Below are 24,580 nucleotides of genomic sequence, written 5' to 3'. Positions count from 1 at the left end.
TGACACTGGCTTTCTGTACTATTTTGCAGAGCGAGATGATATGGTTACTGAAGTATTTAAACCTTGGTAGGCTACTGGCAATTCAATATTGTAATGCTCGCAATTAAAAAAATCAGAACTGTTTGAAGGAACATAGTTATCATACAGAATAAAATCAAAACTGATTAAGGTATTTCTGTTCCAAGGAGAGAATTTCATTTCTAAAACAAGACTTGAGAAAAAAAAATATCAAACTAAAGACAAAGACTGGGCAGGCCAGGAAATGAAACTGATTACTCTTGTTTCAGAAAACAAGTATTCAGCTTAACAGAAGAAAAATGACAGAAGAGGAACATAAATGAAAGTTATTTAGTAAGCAGTTTCCTTATTTCTACTCCTCAATTATATCACACTTCAGCAGACATCTACTCAAATATTAAAAGTGCTCAAAACTGTAAGTTCTCAAATTTGCATTGAGTCAGTTAGAATTGCCTCAATTTACAATTACATGTAACATGGATGGAATGGGTTACCCTACCTCCTGAACTCAATTGACATTTCCCAGTTTCAGAGCCTTCAACTGTTTTTAATGTTATCAAACTTCACTCATTTGGGATGAAGTATTACATATCCCATGCCTTCCCTCAGCAAACTCGCAGTCCTAAGTAATCCACACAATTGGATTCCAGTACAACTTATTGTATAGTGAGCTTGAACATGTATTTTTCCCAGAAATGCCCATGAGCTTTGTGTCTTTTAAGAGGGATGTGACAGGTAGGAGACTAAGTCTCTGAGCTACTGTAACAAGTCTCTGCTCAAGAGACACTTGAAACACCCCATCCTCACTGAGCAGAGGTGGCTGGATTGCTAGCAGACCATCCCACCAAGTTGGAGTTAATAAAGCTCAGAATGTTCTCCATGCAGCATAAAAATGCACAAGAGATGGACACACGTGCACAAAAAGGGGACGTGCAAGACAGCAAAGCAGAAATAGCGTGGCTAAGTAGAAGACCACGAGTCCAAGTATGCATCCTGTCTCAACACAGACTGAACAAGCAGAACACCACTGAACAGGTAAGCAATGGCTCTCTAAGGGACAGGCTGTAAAGATAGGACACAAAATGTCACAGCAGGGGAAAACAGAGAAAAACAATGTTATCCCATCACAAAACCCATCCAGCCCAGGCACTGAAAGGAAACCCTGGATGGCTGTTAAATTACTCCTCTGCTGTCAGGAAACATATGGAAGAACAGAAATCTCAGTATTTCCAAAGGGAATGCAAGTTCAAAATGCCAGTCAGTCACCCCAAAGCACCTTCAAGTGGTAAGACACCCATACGGTAACAGATCTCACTCGGGATGAAGATAACCCAAAAGAACATAATGCCCATATTTTTCACCTCCTCAGAGGTGAAAAAGCTATTGGCAATTCCATTCAGAACCATGCACTAAGGTTGCAAAGTCAAGTCTTCAAAAGACTTTTATTATTAAGTAAATTATCAAGTAATTCCACAATGATTAGCACAGCAATATTTCCTCTTACCTTCACTGTCTAGTGAAACATCCCACAAGTTCATTCTCAAAAACAAAACTATTACTTTCTTTATCAATATTTCACTAGTGTTTATCACTATTGCCTTTTGGTGCTCTGCAAACGTGTCTTTACATCAGAATATCCTTTACAGGAAAGCAGCAGTGGAATTTTTATTGCACTAATAGGAAACAAATTACAGAAAGATATTTGCAACTTATTTCCAGATCAAGTCACTGCTTTTTCAAAATACCTAGTGTATGCATTCACACAGATTGTTACGTGCTTTAAACAGAGCTCCTACTGGCCTCAATTACAGTAACAGTACGTGGTATTTGTGCAGGTCAGGTTCCATGCTCAACATTAAAAAAAAAGATAAAAAGTGCCTCTAAAATTTAGGTCTAGGAGATGTGTAGCAGAAATAGTGACAGAATTCAGCTCTTGGAGGCAGAATTTAACTATACTCCTCTTAGCTATGCTAAGAAAGAGGCTCAGCCCTTACATTCATGCATCATTCTTGATCAGAGACCAAGATAACTAAAGTTTCTCTGAAAACTAAATTTCTCTTCATCATTTCAATTTTAGTGTATGAGCTGCCTGAAGTGACTGATTTCAGTGATGAAAGAAGGGGAAAATCCCTGCTTTGGAATCCTATTGGGAATTACCCTACAAATATACACTGGTTTCTGACATCACTGCTGAACTTGGTAAAAAAAAAAACAACACACAAAAAAATCACAAAGGATGTTCTAGTTAATTCAAAAGCAAAACTGCAAATAACTAGTCTTTATTGTGAATCATATTATTAAAAAACTTCAGTTGGGTTCATTAGAGCACCATCATTTCAAGTCCAACAGCGGTATTCTCTGACTCCAATTGGACGTTGTTTTTCATTGATCTCACTTTAAGACTACATACAGCACTCCTATTAAGAAACAAAATTTTGAAGATGTTTGTAAGTAAAGAAAATATACAGTACCTTAAAATAATGGCAGTACTACTTTACTGCACAGAAACAGTGACAGAGAAGTTGTAAGAATTACTTAATTCAGTAATGTAAAGCCAACAGACCTGAAAACTATTTTCATTAAGTAAATTTACAATAACATAACTGTTCTAAAATCAGTTCCCTTAAACAGATGTTACAATTTTTCTTTAGAGTAGAAAAGTCAATAATTACCTATTGGCATAGCCTAAACCGAAAAGAAAATAAATTAACTACACTGTAAGTAAAGGGCATATCCCCTTCAGAAAGTTTTGCGGTGAAAATGGATGTTGGGTGATTAGAAATATTTTCCGTAATGAAAGAAAACTTTATGAAGGCATCAGGACTCTGAATACAAAAATTCAGAAATGATGATTCCTTCCTGTACTAAACAGCAATCAAAATCGGTGTTCTCAAACCCTTACGGCATCACATATTCCCAGAAATATGAAAGAACAATGAACACACATAAAAGTTTAAATATTCAGGATTTAGTCCTCCTAGACTTGCACATTATCATCTGCTACCACATATCACTTAACATCCTAAAGCTCATACATATGGATGCAACATAATCAGCAGGGAGTAAATAACTTCAGAACTATTTAATTCAGTATTTAAATAGTCTTTGAACCTGTAGCTGTCAAATTTGCTGGTTTTGTTGTTTTTTTTTTTTTTAATTTAAAAATTGCTACATATATCTGCATTTGTGAACAAAATAAAGATACATTGCAGAGCTGTGGAATTACCATACTTACAGAATCTTTCCGAGTCATGAGTAGACTTTATAGTCATTTTCAATGTAGAAAGACTTTCTTCTTTCTGTCACAGTTGTTTGTTGTTTTATTTATTTCCCTTAATAAACAAACTGTGCAATGAAATTCTGAATTCAAACAAATACTAAATATTGTACTTATACAGACCCTGAGTTGCAACAGGCTGTACAATGAGAGATCTCTACGGTCACTGAAAGAAGAAAACCTGACTGTAATGGAGAATTGCACATTATTCTTTGAAGGCTAAATTCCCCAGCGAGCAAAAGGAAAATCTGTTTTCTATCAGCAACAATCCAGAATTTGTCAAGTAGGGCTGTTTGCGTGTGTACACGCAAATTTTTTTTAAATGTACATACATATTTTTAAGTGATTGATTTTATTTCTCATATAAAGGGACTTGTATTTATATATATGCAAATACATATATACATAAATATGCATATATATAAAATGCCTTTATTTCAGTACTTCTGCCATCCAAATCTGAATGGATTAAGTACAACCAAATTTAAGTTTTTGTTATACAAACTCCATTTAAAATCAGCACAGACATCCTATTTCAAACATACTGCAGCTATCCAAATAAATTGTATGACATAAAAGAATAACTTCTCAGTTTAAGAGGTTATATATTTAATAACTTCATATTAATACCTTCTCCAAACCCTCACAACTTTCTCCTTTCACACTGAAAACCTTTGAATAAAGTATAAAATATCACACACTGCTGTTTCAAAAATCTTTTCACTAAATCTTACATTTTATTAAACAGAACATTAGTTTTTCCTACAAGTGATAGATCTATGTCCTGAAATGTCAAAACAAAGCTATATGAGATATAAAACCACAAAAGAATAACCAGAAGAAAAACGATTTCTAATTAAAACTTGGGTTTTTCTCATTATACAGTTGTTTCCATGAAGTGTTGTGTTATAAAGAGAACTCCCATTCAACTTCCTCAAAATGCAACTAAGTTGAAACACTCCCAAGGCTAGACACCATTCCCCACGTGTAGGTATACATCCTAAAAGTCAAAGAGGTTATCAACCACAAAAGCGTCCTCCGCATCCAGACAAAGTTGAGTCAGGAAGCTTTATTCATTACTTTTAGATAATGAATGATTGTCTTTAATCAAATAACACGTTGTTCTGGATTACATGTTCATGTCCCGAACTCCATTTCCAACTCTCCTTTCCCCTTAAAACCAGCCTACGCTACAATTCCAAAACAGGGAGGTTTTCTTTAGTAAATAAAGGCCATTTCTTTCTATGGAATTTTTTCATTACAGTGTAACTACTTAAAGAATAAGATAAAAATAACACCTAAAGCAAAATAAAAAGTAAATTAACCCCCAAAACTTTACATAGAATTGTTAAGACAACATCTTTCCCTTAAGTCTCTGCAGCCTGCTTCTGCTAAACCAACCAAGGAGACTATGTCTAAGTTGGGGGGGCGGGGGGGGAAATGCATTAGACTATACCTTAAAACTGGTACAGGTGAAATGATCATTACGCTTTTCTTAAGTTCATTAATAAGGAAGACCTTGACAGATGGTAAGAAGTCTTTACATGGAGATGGGGAACATCTTTGCAAGACACATTCACATGAAAACATAAATCAGTGTCTCCAGTGCAGAAATAAAAAAGTGAAGGTATTTGACAAGCTGTCATAATGCTGACTTACGTCTTATATATACTACATTTCTTCGCTCATTTCCCTGAGCACATGCCAAAAAACATCCAGTGTAGAACTTATTCACAAGCATGGTCCTGCTCCTTCCCCCCTCATCCCCCCCCAACATACCTGAATTTATTCATTTCATTTTGGCATCTTTTTTACATTTTCAGTTTCTGTGGGAGTTCACTGCAGATATAGGAATCTGCGCGCACATTAAAGACTGCAGAACAAAAACACTCAGAGGCAAGCACTTCCTTCTGGTATGAAATGTTTCTGCACATCTATCAGAGTGGACACCCTAAGTTTGTCTATCATAATAAAAACCTGAACAGATCATCATTCTGCTTAAGATGCTCACTCGCTGAGTGGAGTTAACCTTGAGAAATTAGGCAGGTTCTTCAGTCCGGAAGAAATTATTTTCCAGGCCAAATCAAAGCAAAATGGCTTTAAGGCAGTTACTCCAATGCTAAAATAAGTGAACGGTTTAAAGTTATTTTTAGGTTGAAGAAATGAAAAGCAATACACTTCGCTAAGACAGTCAACACAGAAGATACTCAAATGCTTCTGCCAAAACTTGTTTGTTAATTGAGTTTTCTGTTGAGAAAAAACTATTTGCAACTAAAGTAATGTATGGATGCCTCGTTTAATCAGTTGTTTCCTATCTGCAGCGTATGAATTTCCAGCTATCCACCTAAATCAGTTCAAGCGGCTCCAAGCCCCAACACTTCCCTAGCCCCCTCCCATCTCCCGTATGATGTTAAATGAGCAACCGCACACCAAAACCGAGGAAATTCTGAAGTGAGCAGACGAGCAAACATATTTACCTGAAGCATCTCCAACTTTAAAGTCACTGTCATCAGAGCTATCATAATCTAAAGCCTCCAGCAGCGAAGCCGCCAAAGGCTTCACCTGCCTCCTCTTCGAGCTGCGGTCCACTGCGGGGAAAAAAGCAGAGTGTTGCTGTTAGCTGGCACAACCACACGGCACCGGGCTTACACGGGAGGAGCCGGGGACAGCCCCCCGGCCCCCCCACACCACACCACGGGCAGCCGAGGGCTACCCCCGGCCCCCCACCCGCTCGGCTGCCGGCACCAGGCGCCCAGGGGAGGTCTCCGGCCCCGCGGCCCGGCACTCCCAGGAAGGGGCGGCCAGAGCCGCCGGGCCCCACTTACTGAAGGCGGCGCCGCTGCCTCGGCCCTTCGGGCGCGGAGCCGCCGAGCCCGGCCCGGCCGCAGACAATGGCCTGGCGCCGACCCGGATGCGCACCCGCGTCCGCCCGCCCGCCTCTCTGCCTGCCGCCGGCACGGCGCATGCGCGGCCTTACCGCGTCTGCGCGCAGCGAGGTGAAGCCGAGAGGGGCGGTGGTGCCCGCAGTCTGCCCGGCGGCTGACAGAGCCTCCTCGGGGTGCGGGGAGACCCCGCAGTCAGGGCGTGATGGCGGGCGCCATGTTGTCATGTGCATTCCCCTTCAGAACCTCATGGAGGGGGAAAAGGAGCTCAAAAAATAAACATAACTCCCCCCCAAAACACCTTGCTCGGTTCCGTCGTGTGGAGACGAGGCATTGTAAGGCTGCTTTTGTTAAAGACCTGTGCTCAGAGCTGGGTTCCCTCTGGGCTGGGTGCACACGTTGCATTCCCACCCTCATTCCTGCACTCCTGACAACTGAAATAAGGTTTGTAAAGTGCATAGCCTAAGCCTAGAGCCTGTGCTGCATCCACAACGGCTCTGCCTGCATCCACCACTGATGTTTCTCCAGGCCAAAAGTCTTCTTGGTATTACAAATAATGCATAGTACGTTATGGGTCTATTAGTCTTTTTTATTTAAATGCAGCATCGTGATGACTGGTTAGTCCATGATATATTTTTCTGCTTTCAGAAATTTGAAATACTTTAAATAATTTTCATTTTTTTCTGATTTTGAAGTACATTGGAAGGACGAAAAATTCCAAAGGAAAATGTTTTTTCTGTGTTCTTTCTGTAACTGAGTTTCCTACTTTTTTTTAAAAACATTACCACATCATTACTTGATGTGCTCACACCTGTTCCCTCCACCCGTTCTTTGGCTACATAGCCTGACTGCACCATGAACACCTTTCCTGTTCCTGTTCTGCTAGCCCTAACCAAATAAACTATCTACCCATGCAGTCTAGTGTTCCCTGCTTCCCTGTTAGGAGTCGCATATGTCTTAGATTTTCATTCCCAGAGTGTTTTTTTTTTGTGTGTGTGTGTGTGTGTGTGTGTTTGTTTGTTTTCCTTTAACTGGCATCCCTATCCTACTTTCTCTTCACACACAATTTCAGTCTCAATATGACACACAGGGGGGCTCAGCTCCCTTCATTCACACTCTGCAGCTCCATGCTCACACACGCAGCAGCAAGTTCTGCACAATCCCCTACTTGCCAAGGTGACAAGCCCCTGATCCTGTCACGTACATGGTAACTGGTGGGACAATTCAGAAGGATCGCAGGTGGAGGAATTTTAGATTCTTTTGCACGCAAAAGTAGAATTAGATGATGATTGACCTGATTGATCAGTTAAAGTCAAAGCTGAGTGTGAGCAGCTGCCGAAGGGAAAATGGGAAGCGGTCAGTCCAAAATTTCCCCTTCCTCCCCCCTTGGATGCATCCTTAAAAATTGGTCTAAATTTGGTTGTGACTTTATGACAAAGGGTAAAATGAGGCAATATTGTAATCAGGTGTGGCCTCAATATAAACTGAACAAGGGGAAAAATGGCTAAAAAAATGGATCTTTGAATTACAGTACCATATTGCAACTGATGTTATTTTGCCAGCAGGAAGAAAAATGGGACAAGTTGATGTATGTTAAAGCTTTTATGTCATTCTATCAGGATCTGAAAAGTCAGGCTGAGTGCATATTGTGGGAAGATACTATGCTATGCGCCAAAAAGAAAGGAGGGAAAGGGAACAGTAAACCACCTAAAATTTATCCAGATCTAGAACAAAAAGAGGTTCCGTTATTGGTACCCTTGGCACCACCCCCGTATAATCCAGGGGAGAACTCAAATGTTTCTCCTGCTTCCAAAGCTTCTGCAGGGACATCAGAGGCCTCTCCTGAGGCACGAATTTCTGAGGCTCCTGTGTGGACATCACAGGCCTCTCCTGAGGCCCAGGGTGATTCCAATTTTAGCCCCATAGCACATCACACTCAACAGAAGATGAGGCATGTTATCCAGGCTCCACTAATTCAGGCGGTGGGACCACAGGGAAAACCTGTTTTTGTTCATGTTCCGTTTACAACATCAGATTTGTTAAATTGGAAACAATCCATTGGATCTTACAGGGATAATCCAGCAGCAGTGAACCAGTTGTTAAAGACTATTATGATTACTCGTAACCCCAACTGGGGGGATATGCAAGCTTTATTAAACATCTTTTTTACTGCAGAGGAAAAGACAGTGGTTTTAGAAAAAGCTCAGGAAGAGATGAGGCAAAGGCATCCACGAGGAGAGGCAGTAGAATTAGTACCAATTAAGAAAGATCCTAAGTGGGACCAAATACCAGCAGGGGTCAGCAATTGATAGAACAATATCAACAATTAATCCTTTATGGGATTCAACATGGGATACCAAAACCAAAAAAAAAAAACCTCTCTAAATTATATGATGTCCACCAGGGCCTGGCTGAGAGCCCGTATGCTTTTTTTGAACGCCTCTGTCAAGCAGACAGAAGGTGGGTGGATCTAGACCCAGAGGATGAGAAAAATAGGAAAGTGCTTCTCGTCCTGTTTATACAGCAGTCGACCCCAGACATTAGGAAGAAGCTGCAGAAGGTAGAGTGGTGTGCAGGAATGTCAGTCTCACAGATGACTGAAATAGCCTATAAGGCTTATGAGAACCGAAAAGCAAAGAGAGAGAGGAAAACGATGGAATTAGAGGCATCATTTTTAGCAGTGGCTATAGCAGGCAGACAGGGAGGTTGTGGGAGAGAGAGAGGTAGAAGTAGAGGTGAAAGAGGAGAATTTGCAGGAAGGCGAGGGTGAGAGCAGGCAAGGGAAGCACAGAAGGCTGCTCGCTTGGGCCCCAGTCAGTGTGCGCTCTGCAGGAAGGAGGGTCACTGGAAGACGGAATGTCCGCTGAGGGGGAAAAAGCAAGCACGCAGTGAGGAAAGAGAGTGTGCTTTGATTATGCTGGAGGACTCGGACTGCTGAGAACCGGGGGATGAATCTCCAGTTTCCCCAGCAAAGCTCCTGGTTCTGCTGAAGCTGGGGGGAGAAATAATTGATTTCCTTCTGGATACCAGAGCAACTCATTTGGTAGTAACAAACTGCAAAGGACCTTTAAGCAAAGTAAAAATCCTCATCATCAGGGTGACTGGGAAGCAGATTTTGAGACCCTTTTTTACAACCCATGGACTGTGAAATTGAAGGGAAGGTTTCAATGCCCCAATTTTTATATATTCCTGAATGTCCCCTCCTTTTGTTGGGAAGAAATTTGTTGTGCAAACTATATATGCAGGTAACCTCCTATACAAATAAAGGTTAAAATCCCTCCTGAAAACAGATGGAAGGCCCAATTTTTTTTATTGACAGAGGCAAAGACAAAGGAAAGCCAGCAAGTCCCTCAAGAGGTGTTGAACGCAGTGGCTTCTTTCATATGGACAGGAAAACAGCCTGGGAGAGCAAAAAATGCACTCCCAGTTTGGACTGAGCTAAAAGCAGGAGCTGTACCCATATGAGTACCACAATATCCAATTAACCTTACAGCAAGGAACAGGGTGGAGCTGCTGACAGACAATTTCCTATATTATGAGCTAATCAATGAATGCCAATCTAGTTTCAACACCCCGACACTACCACTAAAAAAAAAAAAAAAAAAAAAAAAAGCAGTGAGCATAGGTTTGTGCAAGATTTGTGAGCCATAAACAAAATAACTGAAGACACCCACCCAGTGATGACAAACCCTTATACCCTCCTAACAACACTACCCAAAAGAGACTCTTACTTTACGGTATTGGATCTTAAAGATGCCATCTTCTGTATACCACTGGAGCCTGACAGACTATATTTGCTTTTGATCAAATCTACCAGAATATACCACTAAACTAGTCCAACTAGTGGAAAAACTGAAATGTATAAGGCAGAAAGATGGATGGTGGGAGAGCCCTCAGTGAACAAAAGTTATAACTGGACAGTTATTGAAAAATTTACATGAAGGGACATATTTTGGTGCCGACACCATGGTAGACAGCCTGAAGCACTTTCCAATAGGATCAAAAGTGCAAACTATCTCAAACCAAGTAGTGCGAAGGTGCCCTGTGTGCTGTGCAGACAACTCCAAGATCCAGCCAAAGCCACTGTCAGGGGAGATTAGGAAGGGGATGAAACTTGGGGAGTATTGACAAGTGGACTTTTCTGCATTGCCTAGACAAGGATCGTATCAGTATCTCCTAGTGCTGGAGGACACATTCAGTGGATGGCCAGAGGACTTTCCACACCAAACTAATAAAGCTAAGGAGGTCATAAAGGCTTTACTGCAAGAAGTAATCCCTTGTTTTGGAATATCCTTGTTTTGGACTCTCCTCAGACAATGGACATCACGCTATATCAAAAGTGGTTCAAGGAATATTGAGAGCATTACAGATTAGGTGGGATTTATATGCTGCTTGGAGACCACAGTGGAGCGGACAAGTAGAAAGAATGAATCAAACACTGAAAAAGCAGTTAACTAAAATTTGCCAGAAAGCTCAACTGAAATGGCCAGAGGCCCTACCAATAGCTTTGCTGAGAGTCAGGATAACCCCCAGAGATAGGGAAAAAGTCCATTTGAGACATTATACGGCAAACCATACCCATTGGTATTAATTACCAATTCTGTTACCAAATTAATTGGTAACAGAAGGGAGTCAAATGCATATAAGGGGGGAAGCTTGGGTAAGATTATTTGCTGTCTTTGTCCGCCGTGTTGTATTCTCTTCACAGATAAGTACAGGAGTGACTACCGGTTCCACTGGATGTTCTGGTGCATCCATTCTGACCTGGACATCATGTGCTGATCAGAATGTGGAAAGACAAGCCTCTAAAGGAAAAATGGAAAAGACCTTACACTGTCTTGCTCCATGTCCACACTGCAATCAAAGTGGAAGGGATCAAATCGTGGATTCATTACACCCACATAAAAGCAGCACCACCAGAGGGAGAGATGGGAGACACACCACCAGAAGAAGGAGCGCAAAAAAATTTGTGGCAAGCTGAACCAACTGAGGACTTGAAACTGCTGTTTAATAAGACAAAATTATCTTTATTACAGTTATATTTTCCTTAACAGGACTGAGCTACAGTTCCAATCCTTGGACACAGAATTCTATAGTTCAGTTATCTTTCAACTTAACCTGTTTTGCAAATATATCATCTGGTTGTGTGTCTACTCGCATACCTGTCTTAGCAAATGAGAGAACTCGCCTGTGTGCTATACCACTCACAGTGAACAAGACAGATGTGTGGCAGTTAGCAAACTGGAGCAATGCTAGTATCTCCTCTCCATCAGTTTCCCTCTGTCCCTGTGTATCCTATTGAAAGGGAAAGTCTGTCATGTATAGTCTCAATTAATAGGACCAATACGAAGAGTGCCACCCAGGGCTCGTATGTAGGTTCCTGGAATCTGACCAAACAATGTAGAACTATTATTACAGATGAAACTACCAATTACACTATCATAAAAAATTATGGAAATAGAATCACAGAGTCACAGAATCGTAGAATCACAGAATGGCCTGGGTTGGAAGTGACCTCAAAGATCACCTAGTTCCAACCCCTCCTGCCATGGGCAGGGATGCCACACACTAGATGCTCAGGGCCTCATCTAACCCATCTAAATAGAAGCAGGCCTATTGGCCTCCATTGGTGGATAGCCCCAGGAAGAGTATATGGGCTATGTGGCCCATGGCACATAAAGCACTCCCCCCTGGATGCTATGGGACCTGTGTCCTGGAATCCTTAGTTCCAGATGTTAGACTCCATAAACATTCAGATATAAGGGGATGGCTAAGATCAGAGGCTAGCTTTATGTTGCCGTGGGAAAAACAAGACATTTATAATCTCCTTTCAGATAGAAATACCTGGTTTCATGCTTTGTAGAGGGCTTTAATCCCCTCACTGGGAATAACAAAAATTGAGAGGGCAATAGCAAATATTTCTGCAACACTAGAAATTGTAAGCAATGCCATCACTGATGCTCTCAGTCAAATACAAACAGAAATAAAACAGGTATCTCAAATAGCCTTGGAAAATCGCCTTGCCTTAGACACACTACTGGCAGCTCAAGGAGGCATCTGTGCTGTGATAAACCGCAGCTGCTGAGTCTGTGTAAATGAGAAGAAGCAAATTCAAACAGATATTAACCGAATCTAGCAAGCATCCCATTTGTTTCAACAAGTGTCTCAGGATGCAGCCTTTAACAGTGGACTAGATTTCTCCTGGCTTGTGTCATGGTTGCCAAACTTTGGGTGGTTAAAACAACTGTCTTTGTTTGTCATATTAATTGTAGTTATAGTAGTCATACGTAGCTGTGCCTTGCAACGCATGCCTAGCTGTCTAAATTTGTGTAGTGCTGTGTTTAACTGACCTAAGCAAGTAATGTTAGCAAGACAAGATATAGATAATATAGAGTGCTTCTTAAAATTGGCGGAAATGGACAAGAGCAATGTGGTGAGAACTATGAAGCCTTAAAATGAGTTTCGTAGTCTCAAAGGAGGGAAACCGTAGTCCAGAGCTGAAGAAACCAAGGAGACTGGTAGCCTTGAGCTAGCAAAAGCAAAGGAGATAAGGGATGAAAGCAAGAAAGCAAGGAGGAGAACAGCTGAAGAAAGATTCCATGCTGACCCATAGTACCCTTTTGCTCATTAAAGGTCATTAGCACATTAAAAATCACACCCATGAAAAGGGAAATGTAGGGAAATGCGGGATTTGGTCTCCCCCCTGCCGCTGGCCTTCTGTACCATGCATGCTCAACAGGAGATAAGCTGGGCGAGCTGGAACAACCTATCAGAAGTAGCCAGAGGGAGAGTTTCACAAATTAGCTGTGTCTAAATAACAACCTCTGCTGCAAGTCAGAGGTGTGCTTGCTTTGCAAAAGATCATCAAGTACCCTATTCTGCAGAATGAATGAATTAATTAAAAGACCTTCATGTGGATTCCGACTCTGTGTGCTTATTGACAGGGCGCACTGGGCATGAAGCTATGCTAACACTGGGTTTATTCCAGTTGCTACCTACATGAGCCTAGGTGATGAAGAAGTTGAGGGCTGCCTGCCCCTGCTCCTCATCAGCACCTCACTGTGTCCAACCGTGCCTTCCTCATTCCTCCCTCCATCCTACGACTTGAGCCCTCTCAGCCCTTCTGCCTTCCCTCAACAACCATCCCCATTTACTCTTTCCTATCCCAAATCTTTCCTTTTATTCTTCCTTCTCCTTTTTTTCCCTCCATAGGAATATTCACACTTATTTTTATTTCTGGAAATTTGCACGCACGTGTTCTTTGTTGTCTTCTGTAGTCAGTTTTAATAATTCAACCTCATTCCTCGACAGAAAAAAAAAAATAGAAGTACAAGAACTGTAAAGTATTTAAAATTAATTTACTGTTTCCCTAAGCTTCTAAAGACTACTTAAATAGGAATTAGCAACAAATTCTCCTAATTCGATAATTAGAAGTAAATAAAACATATAGCACAGAAAATAACTAGAAAAAAACAGTTTATCTGTGATACCATTCTTTGGAAGTTTCTGGCTATTAAATCATCTATTAAAAGATGAGTCCTCCTTAGTAGATTTTAACCTCCTTTAGTAGATTAGGACTATTTCAAATTACAGGAAAAGAAGGGAGAGCTCATGCTCCACTTGAAAGAAGCCTTCAGAGAGAATGTCTGATCCTTGTATTCCTGCAAGGCCTTTGCCAATCTCAGCAGATAATCAAGGGTATTGAAATGTGCAGCTGCCTTCCTGGTTCAAGAAATGAGGTGTTAATGGCACACTGCTGGGAGCTGGGCACTATACTTACATTGCTATACCCATTAAATAGATGGTAAGTGTTGTCAGTTTAGCACCTTATGCTCATACACACACACAAAAAAAATATCTTAAAAGGTAATTTTAGAATAAAATTATGATAAGCTGAAATAATATATCTACTATGAAAATGTCATGGCAGCTTCATTGTTACCTTAATATCTAAAAATGTGTAAAAATACTTCGGTATATCAGGTCATGTCAAACACATCAGGTCTTTCAATTATCTCCACGTTCCAATAGTTTTCTCTCCAGATCTGTACTTCAGTGCACAGCCTGTTGCAAGTGTAGGTTTCTGAATCTCTATTTCAGTGCCACTCTTCAACTGCTGGAGGAGCGAAAATAATATCTTCTAACTGTACTTTTGTCCTAAGAAAAAAGAATCTTTGTTGTGGTTCTGTAAAGACAATTTTTAGAGGGAGTTATACAATAGTAAGTCAGCAGAGAACACAGTCAAACTCACATAAATTACCTTAAAAATATCATCCTTAGTTTAATGAAAGTGTTGAGTTTTCAAAGAAAGAAATACAATAATGCAACATTTCCTCACCTAGGGAATAAACTCAAGAAAAGTATGTTTTTAACTCATCCATCAACTGTGAACGGCGAAATAATAATATGAAATCCTGTATCTATTTTTTTTTCCTGTCAGTGAGCAGACAGTTAAAGCCATGACCTACCTGTCTGAATCCAAACAGCAAACTCTTTTTTTATCCATCAAAACATCACCATCTGTAGTAGGGAGACTGACCTTTTCAAGTATCTTCCCAAAGCGAATTGTTCCAGCTTTCACTCTTTAACTGCACCATTACAGCAAGCACCTCTCTCAGTGATCTCTGCTCTTTTGTCTAGCATTTTATGGTAAAATATAAAGGGAAAAAAGACTGAATTGGGTATCTTTTCTTTTTAAAATCGCAAAGAGAGGAAATCCAACATCAATGGTTTCTAAACAATAAGACTATGAAATAATAAATTGCAGATTTCTACAAGGTTTACTGTAAATGCTGCCAAGGATCCCTTTATGTATACTGATATTTCATGCACTCCTTAGGCCAGGCTCAGCCTCCATTCATTAATTATGGAATTTGTTGATTATGTAGTACACATGTTGTTAAAGAGTCCAGGAAAAGTGAAAAACAGCAGTATATATATATTCCACATATTCAATATTCTGTATATTCAATATATTCTATCTTCATTAGAAAAGCTTTCTGAATTAAAAATACCTTAAGATTGCAAAGATTAAGAAATATTAGAATTAGGGCTACCTATACCTTTATTTCTGTGGAAATCATCATGCTGAGCAATGTGTCATTTTTTTAGGTTTAGGTAGAGATGCACACTATTCCCTCTGTAACTTGCTGATATGGGATGCAGGTGTTAAATCCAAGGATTAGGAAAGATGGATCTAATCTTTTTCTATTGCAGTCAGGTCGCAGTAAGGTGCCTGTGCTCAGATGGACACTCACAAACAGCCAGCTCCTGCCTTCCATACCCTCTGCGCCCAGTGTAGAAACGCAGACATCAACATGCCCCTGTGTGAAGTTCTAGTCCTGCAAATCCATCATCAAACAGCTATTGTAACATAAGGAAAAATGTCATTTTGTACATCTTTGTTAGCTCGAGTTTGACAGAACTAAAGCAGAGACCTTCCCCCTTTCCCCTGGGTTGCTTACCTTCCTTTGCAGGCACTGTGGCACCAACTGCTGTCACTCGTGCACACAGAGGACATTATCCTCAGCTCAGACATTGCTGCAGATCCTGCCACTAAAGTTATATCCAGAAGACTCAATGGAAAACATATCGAACATGCAGCTTTCCTATCTCCCTGTTTAGCTAAAATTTGTGTCTAGGCTCATCTCCCTTCTCATTTACATCAATATTTCTTTCTCTGATTTTCAAAAATGCAATTCTGATGTTGTCGTATCTATTGTAATGATTTTTCTCAGCTACTACCATTGTTCCTTTTCTATTTTTATCCCTCCAGTGATTTTCCCTTCTCTGCTGCATCAGTCATAAATTACTTGGGTTTGATTTCATTACACTTCACAGATTACTCTTTCTTTTGTCTGCCATTTATCTATGGCAGATGACATTTGCCATACGAATTTGTTTTGCACAATGTATTGGCCTCCCGTTCCCCGTCAAATTTTCAGACAACCTTTTTTCCAGGCACCCTTCATACTTAAAATGTGTTCCACATAAATACCTGCAAACTCAATTCATTTTGTCTCTCAAAATACCTTTCGAGCACTATGCTTCCCTTATATGTTGTAAGGTTCAATGGATACTGTCTCTCATATTGTCTCACAGTTTACCTGTACTTTCCTGTATTACGTGTCTCTTTCTGTTTTTTTTTTTTTTGTTTGTTTGTTTGTTGCTTTTGGTCCTATGCTTATATTTCCAATCTGTTTGGGACAGACTCAGTATTTCCAGGAGCATCAATTTCTTTACATTTATCTACACTGCATTTCACTTCCTTTGCATTTATCAAGATTGAATTTCATCTACTATTTTATTTACTGCCCAGTCTCATATGAGAGCATTTCAACTGTTTCATGCCTGAGTTATTTTAGAATTCTTGCAATAGTGGTGGTTTCTTAGTTCCTTTTCATAGTATTTTATCTTTTTTTCTCAATGTTTTATCAGTAGCTGCTTCCACAATAAATTCAACTTCAGACAGATTGTTTGCTGAGCCCTCTCCCACCTGAGAACAGCATTCTAGCATGGAAGTCTCTTAATTTCTTTTCCACAGGGAACGCTGATGGGAAGAATTCATTTCCCTGTCAAAGCACACTTCATACCAGTCACCAGCTGGCCCAATGGACACAGGTATGTTTCTTGCTGTGTTTGAAGTATAATCATATTTCCCAGTGCTAGCTTGGATTATTTTATCTAGCTGATCCTCAAATCATTTTCCCATTTCCACCTAATTAATTAATCAAGTTTTTACATGTAATCTACTAGAACTTCTGATAATTTGTATTTTCTTGTTTTAAATACAATTCCAGCCCCTTGAAGGATTCATTCTTCTTTATGGCCGTCTCTTTTACTTTGCTGGAGAATGATTTCAGCTTCCTTCTGTATTTTCTCTGTCATTTCCATGTGTGTTAAGCACTAATGCTGATTCCAGTATTAGATCTCCAGTAGCTTACATGCCTATGAGAATTTACTTCCTCAGACTATCCCTCTCAGATATATTGTTATGAATGTCCTTTTTGATGTAGAACACAACCAGTGTGGATTTTTGAGTTCTGCTGCCTTTGTAGGAGTGCTAAGTAAGTGCATGGTACTGTTAGAGAGCAGCAATTCAGCTGCGAGATTTTGATTAGATCCTGCTAGTTATTCAGCGCAAAGTCAAAGTTTATGTTTTTGGGTGTGGGCTCAGTAGCCACTTATTCCATGAAAGAGTCATTCATAATGTCTAACACTCTCATCTCTGCATGCATCTCAGTATGATGTTCACTCAGTCTGACTGGGGGTAATTGAAGTCCCCCTACTACAACTGCTACTTGCCTCATTTTTCTCAAAATATTGCAGTCAGTGTTGCTATCCTTTGTGATGGTCGCTAATAGAGACCCAATACTACATTTGTCCAATACAGGCCTGGAATTTAAGTCCATATAAATTCTAAGTCACTCACTGAGGTGGTTAATTTGTCCATTCGATTTGATTTTGATCTCTTGAACGTACACTGTGACTTTGTCCTGGGTACATTTATTCTATTTCAGGTATATTTTCTTGTCTTAATATTATAGTCTGCCACTGATTGTCTTCTTCCCATCAAGTTTAAAAGGTCTGACATGTCAATTTTTTATGCAAGGGAGGACATTCCTGTTCCTCTATCTTATTTCTTAAACTTCTGGCTTTTATCTGCAAGTATGTGCACTTGTCTGTTGTTCCCATCTTGGGAAGTCATTTATGTAATACTCATTTTTTTTCCCATATCATATCTGAATCTTTATACCCTTTGATGTATCCTATACTGAAAAATACAGAACGTCCACAATTTCAGAAGCAGAATCGTTTCAGAACTATGTGTTGTTGTGCATTTGTGGGCTCTTTCATAGGCTCCATTTTAAACAGTCAATTATAACCTTCTAGACTTAAAGTGTCAAACAAAAAATCACGCAGTGTTCCACACGTTGTTAGTGCTGCTTGGACAGGCTCTTCACCTTCCCAGGAGAGCTCAGCCAACAGCGCTCAAGCCGTGATGTGTCACGGTCCTGCGACCCTGGAGAAAGAGCTGCGTAACGAAGAGCCAGGAGAAGCCTTGCAGGAGGGCTTGCCCCTTGGCTCTGGAGCTGGATTTAAGCTCAGGTCTTATCTGTGGTCCCTGCTTGAACAACGCTGGACTGCCTGTGCCTGATCGTGCTCCTCATTGATCCTGGCCCGCTGACTTCTGACTTGGCTCTGGGCCTGCCTCATCACTACATGCTTGGCTGGCAATTGTCAGGCTGCTGGCTGACCGTGGCTGCCATCACACGCTCTGCTCTTCTTCTCTTGGTGCTGTGGCACTGCATCATCCATGCCTTGCTGTCATCGTTACCTCCTGGCTTACCTTCCCTTACACAGCAATTTCCTCTCGCAGCTCCCTGACACCTCATTCAGGTGAATTTCAAAGTACTCCCTTTATTCTGAAACTGTCCTCAATTCATAATGAACCTGCTTCTCTTCCTCCTTATACCACCCAGTCAAGATAGTAAAAGGCTGCTTTTCCCCCTCTTCCCGTGGCACCGTGAGGGGCAGGAATCACTTTACAGAATACTGTGACACAAACCTTAGTCTCCAACTTCCTTCTCATTTGTCTAATTGTTCTTCCCTTGCCATTTGTACTTGTGCACCACAACTATTTACCCTTTAAGCACTTCTTACAAGCCTATTCCCTAGGGGATTTTGTCACCTGGTAGTTTCTGCATAAGCCTGCAAGCCTCTTGGGGTCACAGACCCAGCCATCGATATGTGTGATGACAGATTTTTCCATCAATACAACCTTTCTCTTCCTCACTGTGAGAAAAAAAAAAAAAAAAAACTGTGCAAAACCAGTACAGGATGTCATTCCATTCTGTTTTAATAACCAAGATTCACTCCCTCTTAACAAGATGTGAAAAATGTGAACATAAGCCAGTGATTCCCACTGACTTCAGTGGACTCTGGCTCAGACTTTTAATAGCGCTGCCTGATACACTTTTTCCAGACCCAGCCTTTCATCCACCAGACTCAGTCTTTCATTGTGTTGTTGTTCTGAAAAAATCTGGGATGTAAAGAACATCTGCTACAACAAACATAAAAACCACAGACCTGCTGTTACTAATGGAAAGTATTCTAAGGGCTTTGATTTAGAAAAAAAGTTAATTAATTTCTGAAGAATAATTACTGCGATTGCGAGTGTCAATGACCCTTCTCACATAAAGCTTTCCCAATACAATCTTGTTTTGGTCTCACTGAGGACAAAAGATGCTTCAGCTGTACTGACAAAAATCTTTGTGAATTGTTATAAATTCTACTGAAGGGGTTTCTATAGCTTCCTTTTAAATTCTATTTAGTTATTATCTATAAACAAAAGAAGCTGAGCTAGCCTGGTTTGGATTTGTATGAAAAATTATAATGAAATAATAAAACCAGTAAGCAATAAAGAAAGGAAGTAACCGCTTTTAATGTTCTCTGTTAAGTGTAATTGTGACATTTAGAAATCCATTTGCTTCTTTGTCTAATATTCATTATTTCACTGATAAGCACAGTATGTACCAAGAATACACAAGACATCTTTTAGCATCACAGATGTTATAGAAACTAAGCTGATTTTAATCTGGTTTTGCCAAATTATGCAGATTTTTCTTGAAAATTGTATTTTTGAGAATTTGAGCCAATTTAAGATCCAATTTATTGCAAAAGAAAGGCCATTCAGTTATGCTAGAGTCTCACTTCATCATGACATCTATACACAGTTGTCTTTGCTTTTTAAAAAAGAAAAACAGTCACCAAGCCATGTCTTTGTTAAGGCACCCTGCTGGCAGCATATGGCAAAAACACTGGCACCTTGCCTGGAAAGTGCAGCAAGAACTGATGGATCCGATCTCATTCTGTGGCTGCGGAGAAAACAGACCACACTGAAGGCCAGTCTTATGGCCTGCGACCATCAATTGCTCAGCAAGAAGGACAACTTCCTGAAAACAGATGCAGGAAGGTGAACTGATTTTGCAAGTCTGGGAAGGAGATTTCAACTTCCCAGGTGAAGGTAGAGCCCCCTACAACAGTCCCTCTTACAGCTGGACCTTCAGAAGTCGCTGTGTAATTGTGTTTTATATACTACTGTGAAATTAAGATTTCAATGTATAAATGTTTGAGAAGCAATAGTGCTAATTTAATATTAATGGGTCAATTTCAACTTAAAGTATTTCTTGAGGACTGGGATGAAATCCTGCAGCTGCAGGAGTTGCAAAAGAAGCAGATTTTCTACCATAATGCTATATCACTGAGTCAGCCATTTAGCATTGACCTGTTCCATCAGAAAAAGAGAAACACAGACTTTTTTTTCTACATTATTCAAAACATAGCTTGGCTTTACGTGAGTGCACAGTTTTGGAGGTTTAAGTGGTAGCAAGTGGAGAGGGACTCTACTGTCATTAAGTAGATCCTCAAGAGACTTGACATCTCCAGTTCGAAACATGGCTCTAGGTAGAAGATACCGCTCCATCTTCCATGAATAAATTTGTATGCTAAATATCATCCTATAGCAATGTTCATTTCTATGCTTACACAGAGTAAGTATTACACTGTGAGAATTACAGAGAGAAATAGTGGCAACCCTGTACCTAAATTATGTGACAAAATACCCTAACTTTAGAAAATAACAGAAGATCTTTGAAAAGCTCATTTGTTACAGACGCTGAAACTGCTAAGTTTCAACATTCTGATGTTGAAGATGTATCTTGCTTTGTCCTCTTAAATGTTTCAAAATTTTTGTTCTGTTTTGTTTTGTTTAATTAGTTTTAACAGGATTCTTATTTCCTTCCCCTTCTTTGTACCATTCCCAGATGAGCAGGGGATAAATGAGAGACCGTGGATCAAACTCTCTCCCTTTGATACTTCCACTGGAAAAAGAGAACAAGCGCAAGCAAACACAAGGCCATTGGGCTTTTCCTCATATTAGTCAAACTCAGGAAATCCTGTAAAAAAAATAAAATATGAAAATACTTCTCAATTACACTGACATAATTATAATGTGATTTTTATTTGTTGGTTTGTTTGTTTTATAATGAGAACATGATGTTCAACCATAATGATGTCTCCATAGTCCTTCTAGACGGTAGGGTGCAATTTCACATTAAATCTGCCATCTTCCAGTCTCAATACCTGTACCAAATTTTTAATTATCCAACCATACAGTGAGTCAGATTAAATTTTGATCTGACAGAAAGCCACCTTACCCCTGTGGCTTCTAAGACCAGTATATCCAGTGCAAGCCAGGGGTAGGGACACAGGGACAGGAACACGTGAAGAGAGAGGAAAGCACAAGTGCCGAGCTCGGGAGCAGTTCATGTTAGACCAGGTGGGACATACCCTGGTGGAACATACACTGACCTGGTCAGTTCAGTCTGGCCTCTAACGAGAAGGCAGAGTGCCATCTCCCCTCTCCAATTTGCTTCTCCTGGATGCTTTTTCCAATCACATCCCATATGCCAGCATTATTGTATAATGTGTACTAGTAGCATTAGCAATGAGCTGGAATTGATCCAGATAAAAACTTTTTGTTTTGTCTCTTTTGTCTCAGCCTAATGTAAACTGGCACCGACACATGCATATCCAAAGGATGGATGAAAAGTGTCTTTCTGAGTAGCTTACTGAGGATTAAAATGACTGCGTAACCTTGGCCTTAGTGATTCCATACATCTTTTGCTGTTGCATGTAATAAAACCAAACCTGAATGAATTCTGACTACTATTTATTTGTATTCTGTGACTTAAGGTGGCTCTAAAGAAAAAAAAAAAAGATTCTGGGAAACCACAGTACACACAGTCTTTTCTGTTGTCCTTCAAATGACTCTTATCTCTCTTCTGAAGTCCACAGTCATGAAACAGTGTACTAGTAAGCAGATTTAAAAGAGCTAGCACTTTCAAAATCATGCTTCCTCCCCTCCCAAATCCAAGTGGAGAGGGAAAGACAGGGAGCAAAAATTCCCACTGTCCTGATTGGTTTCTTTACATGATGTATCAACTAGATGATGCAACCAGATAAAAGATCTGCTTTTACAACTCATTGAACTGGAATTTTTTGAATTTAAATCACATGAATCATTTCAGTTTGGCCAAGTTTTAATCTAAGTTCATTTTACCCTAGAAACAAATATACTGAATCCAAATTTGAGAAGACAGATTGTTCTTTTAAAGACTTATTTATCCTACTTTAAAATAACAAACAGTTTATTCCTAAACTGCCTTCCTTAGGTGATTATTTTAATATTATTTTCTATGATTCTGCTGTGGAGGGGATTGTGTAAAACGTATCTCATATGAGACTTATTTTTGTTATGAGTATTGTTTTTCCAAGCATCAGCATTTTTGAATTATGCTTGCAGAAGATGCCAACTTTAAAATTTGTTACTTTCATCTACATCTGTTCTGCATTCCATGGAGAAAAGACAGGACTGTTGGGTGCCTGAACACTTTAGGAATACTATATGTGCTTGTTAAACAACTCTTTCACACAAGTATTGGTGTTTCGATTATGTCTTAGCAAATACGGGATGGCAGCCTGACAGAGGTGTTTCTTAAGGGGCAAGTCTCAAAGAGGAAAAACAGATGGAGAGAGACAACATCAACGAAGTAACATCACAAAGTATACAAGCTTGTAAGTTAGTCAGATAAATAGGTTAGTGAAACACAGGAGCAAACATTTTTGGACCGAGGATGTTCTGTACCAGCAAGTAAACAAACAGAACACTGTTGTCTTTAATCTGATTTCTTGTGCAATATAAGATGAAAACAGCCTTTCACAGAAAAAAAAAAAAAATGAAATTCTTTTAATTAAATTTGCTAACTCTTATGTTCTGCTGGTTCTCAAGAAAGAAAACTTCTGATGTCTTAATACATGTGAAGAATAGTATCAAAATATTCTGTAGCTTTCTCTTCACATCATTTTCACTTCAGTCTAGACTCTCTTGTTAAAATAAAATAAGAAATTCCTGCTCAGAAGTCTTACTACAATTACACATTTCATGCAATCACACAATGTGAATCTTAGAGATATACTGTATGTATCCTCAAAGGAGAATGGACTCAGTCACACATTCAAATATGTTACCATCCTTCTTTCATAAACATAGCAATACAATTCCCTACATATAAAATGAAGCTGTATTTACAGAAGAAAATAATATGGGAATACTACATTTTGAGAAGTGGTAGTTCACTGTTTTTAACAGAGCAGAAGTTTCCAAAAAAAAAAAAAAACAAACAGTAAAAACAAGTAAAGCTCAAGAGTAGCCAGAACAATTACTTTCACCTTTTCATCAATTATCTTTTAGCTTTTCTAGATAAATGTTTATAAAGACAAAATGTTATTTCTCAAAATTTGTGGCAGATGAGCTAGAGTACAATGCAGCACTTAAATACACATCCAGACAGAAACACGTTCCATCCCCTATTTCCCAAATGGAGTGAATGCAGTGTATTCATTCCTTTAATGGCCAAATTCCAGAAAGGAAGCAAGCTGGGACAGGATTTCACATTCTGCTATGTTAGAAATTATCTGCAGAAAGTACTAATGATTCAAGGGAATGTGATAATTGGAGACTGTATAAGTGAAAAAGGGCAATGCCTTGGAGATCAACTACATGCTTCTTTACAAGAACTTGGCACTCTGCCCTTCCATAGAGATTTTGCTTATGTCTAAATTGTAGTTCAGCTGGCAAAGACAGAAACAGGTTTAAACCACTGCCAACATATCAATAGTTTATCCTAATTTATAAATGCAGCTGCCTGCAAAATCAGGCTGCTTACAAAAATGATCAGCTCTTGCAATGTCTGACAGCATTGCCCTTGAAGGAGGAACCCCAAGACCAATGTTTTTGCACAGTGCGAAGCATGTGAGAATACGAAGAAACAGATACTACTGGATATTCTGCACAAGCTGGCCAGGTCTAACCAGTTTCATACCAGGATGCTGCAGGTATCCTGGTTTTGCTGAGGGGTAATGAAAGCCTGAGCTTTATCCATTAACATTTTCTGAAACACAAGTGAAGTCTCTCTCTCTGTATCAGCTTGTATCTCCAGTGATTTTGGCAAGGGCCACCGATGACATCCTAAAAGCATGATTTATTGTAGCTTTACTTTAGATTGCCTCTGGGAGCTGTCTTTATCTTTCTCCTGATTTCAGAGGGTATACTTGCTTAAACTAACCCCCTAAGTTTGGATGTCAAAGTTCTGTGAAATGTATTTCTCCTACAGTACTCTCCTTCACTGACACAAGTAAAACACCCTCCACTTTCATCCTTTTTAGACAGCTCTGTGTTACCCAGCTGTGCCAGGACCTGCAACATAACTCAAAGGCTCCTAGAGTAATCAATGATACTTCTGGCATCTGGTATTAGCAGCTGGATTTAAGTGCCTGTTCT

General features: G+C 39.8%; 1 protein-coding gene across 8 annotated transcripts in view; it reads right to left on the bottom strand.

Annotated features, from left to right (window-relative positions):
* PHF14 (PHD finger protein 14) overlaps window positions 1-6,252 on the bottom strand; it is a 166,061-nt gene extending 159,809 nt beyond the window's left edge. For all 8 annotated transcript variants that reach the window (XM_048075388.2, XM_048075387.2, XM_048075390.2 and 5 more), the window contains exons 1-2: window positions 6,121-6,252; window positions 5,773-5,883 (exon numbers count right to left, since the gene is read on the bottom strand). In XM_048075388.2, the coding sequence (XP_047931345.1) occupies window positions 5,773-5,883; window position 6,121 (112 nt within the window). In that variant the 5' untranslated portion in view covers window positions 6,122-6,252. The remainder of the gene's footprint in view (window positions 1-5,772; window positions 5,884-6,120) is intronic.
* Between the last annotated feature and the right edge of the window lie 18,328 nt (window positions 6,253-24,580).

This window comes from Anser cygnoides, chromosome 2, assembly GCF_040182565.1.
Source record: "Anser cygnoides isolate HZ-2024a breed goose chromosome 2, Taihu_goose_T2T_genome, whole genome shotgun sequence".
In the NCBI taxonomy this organism is placed as follows: Eukaryota; Metazoa; Chordata; class Aves; order Anseriformes; family Anatidae; genus Anser; species Anser cygnoides.
This window is presented reverse-complemented; position numbering and strand designations above follow the sequence as displayed.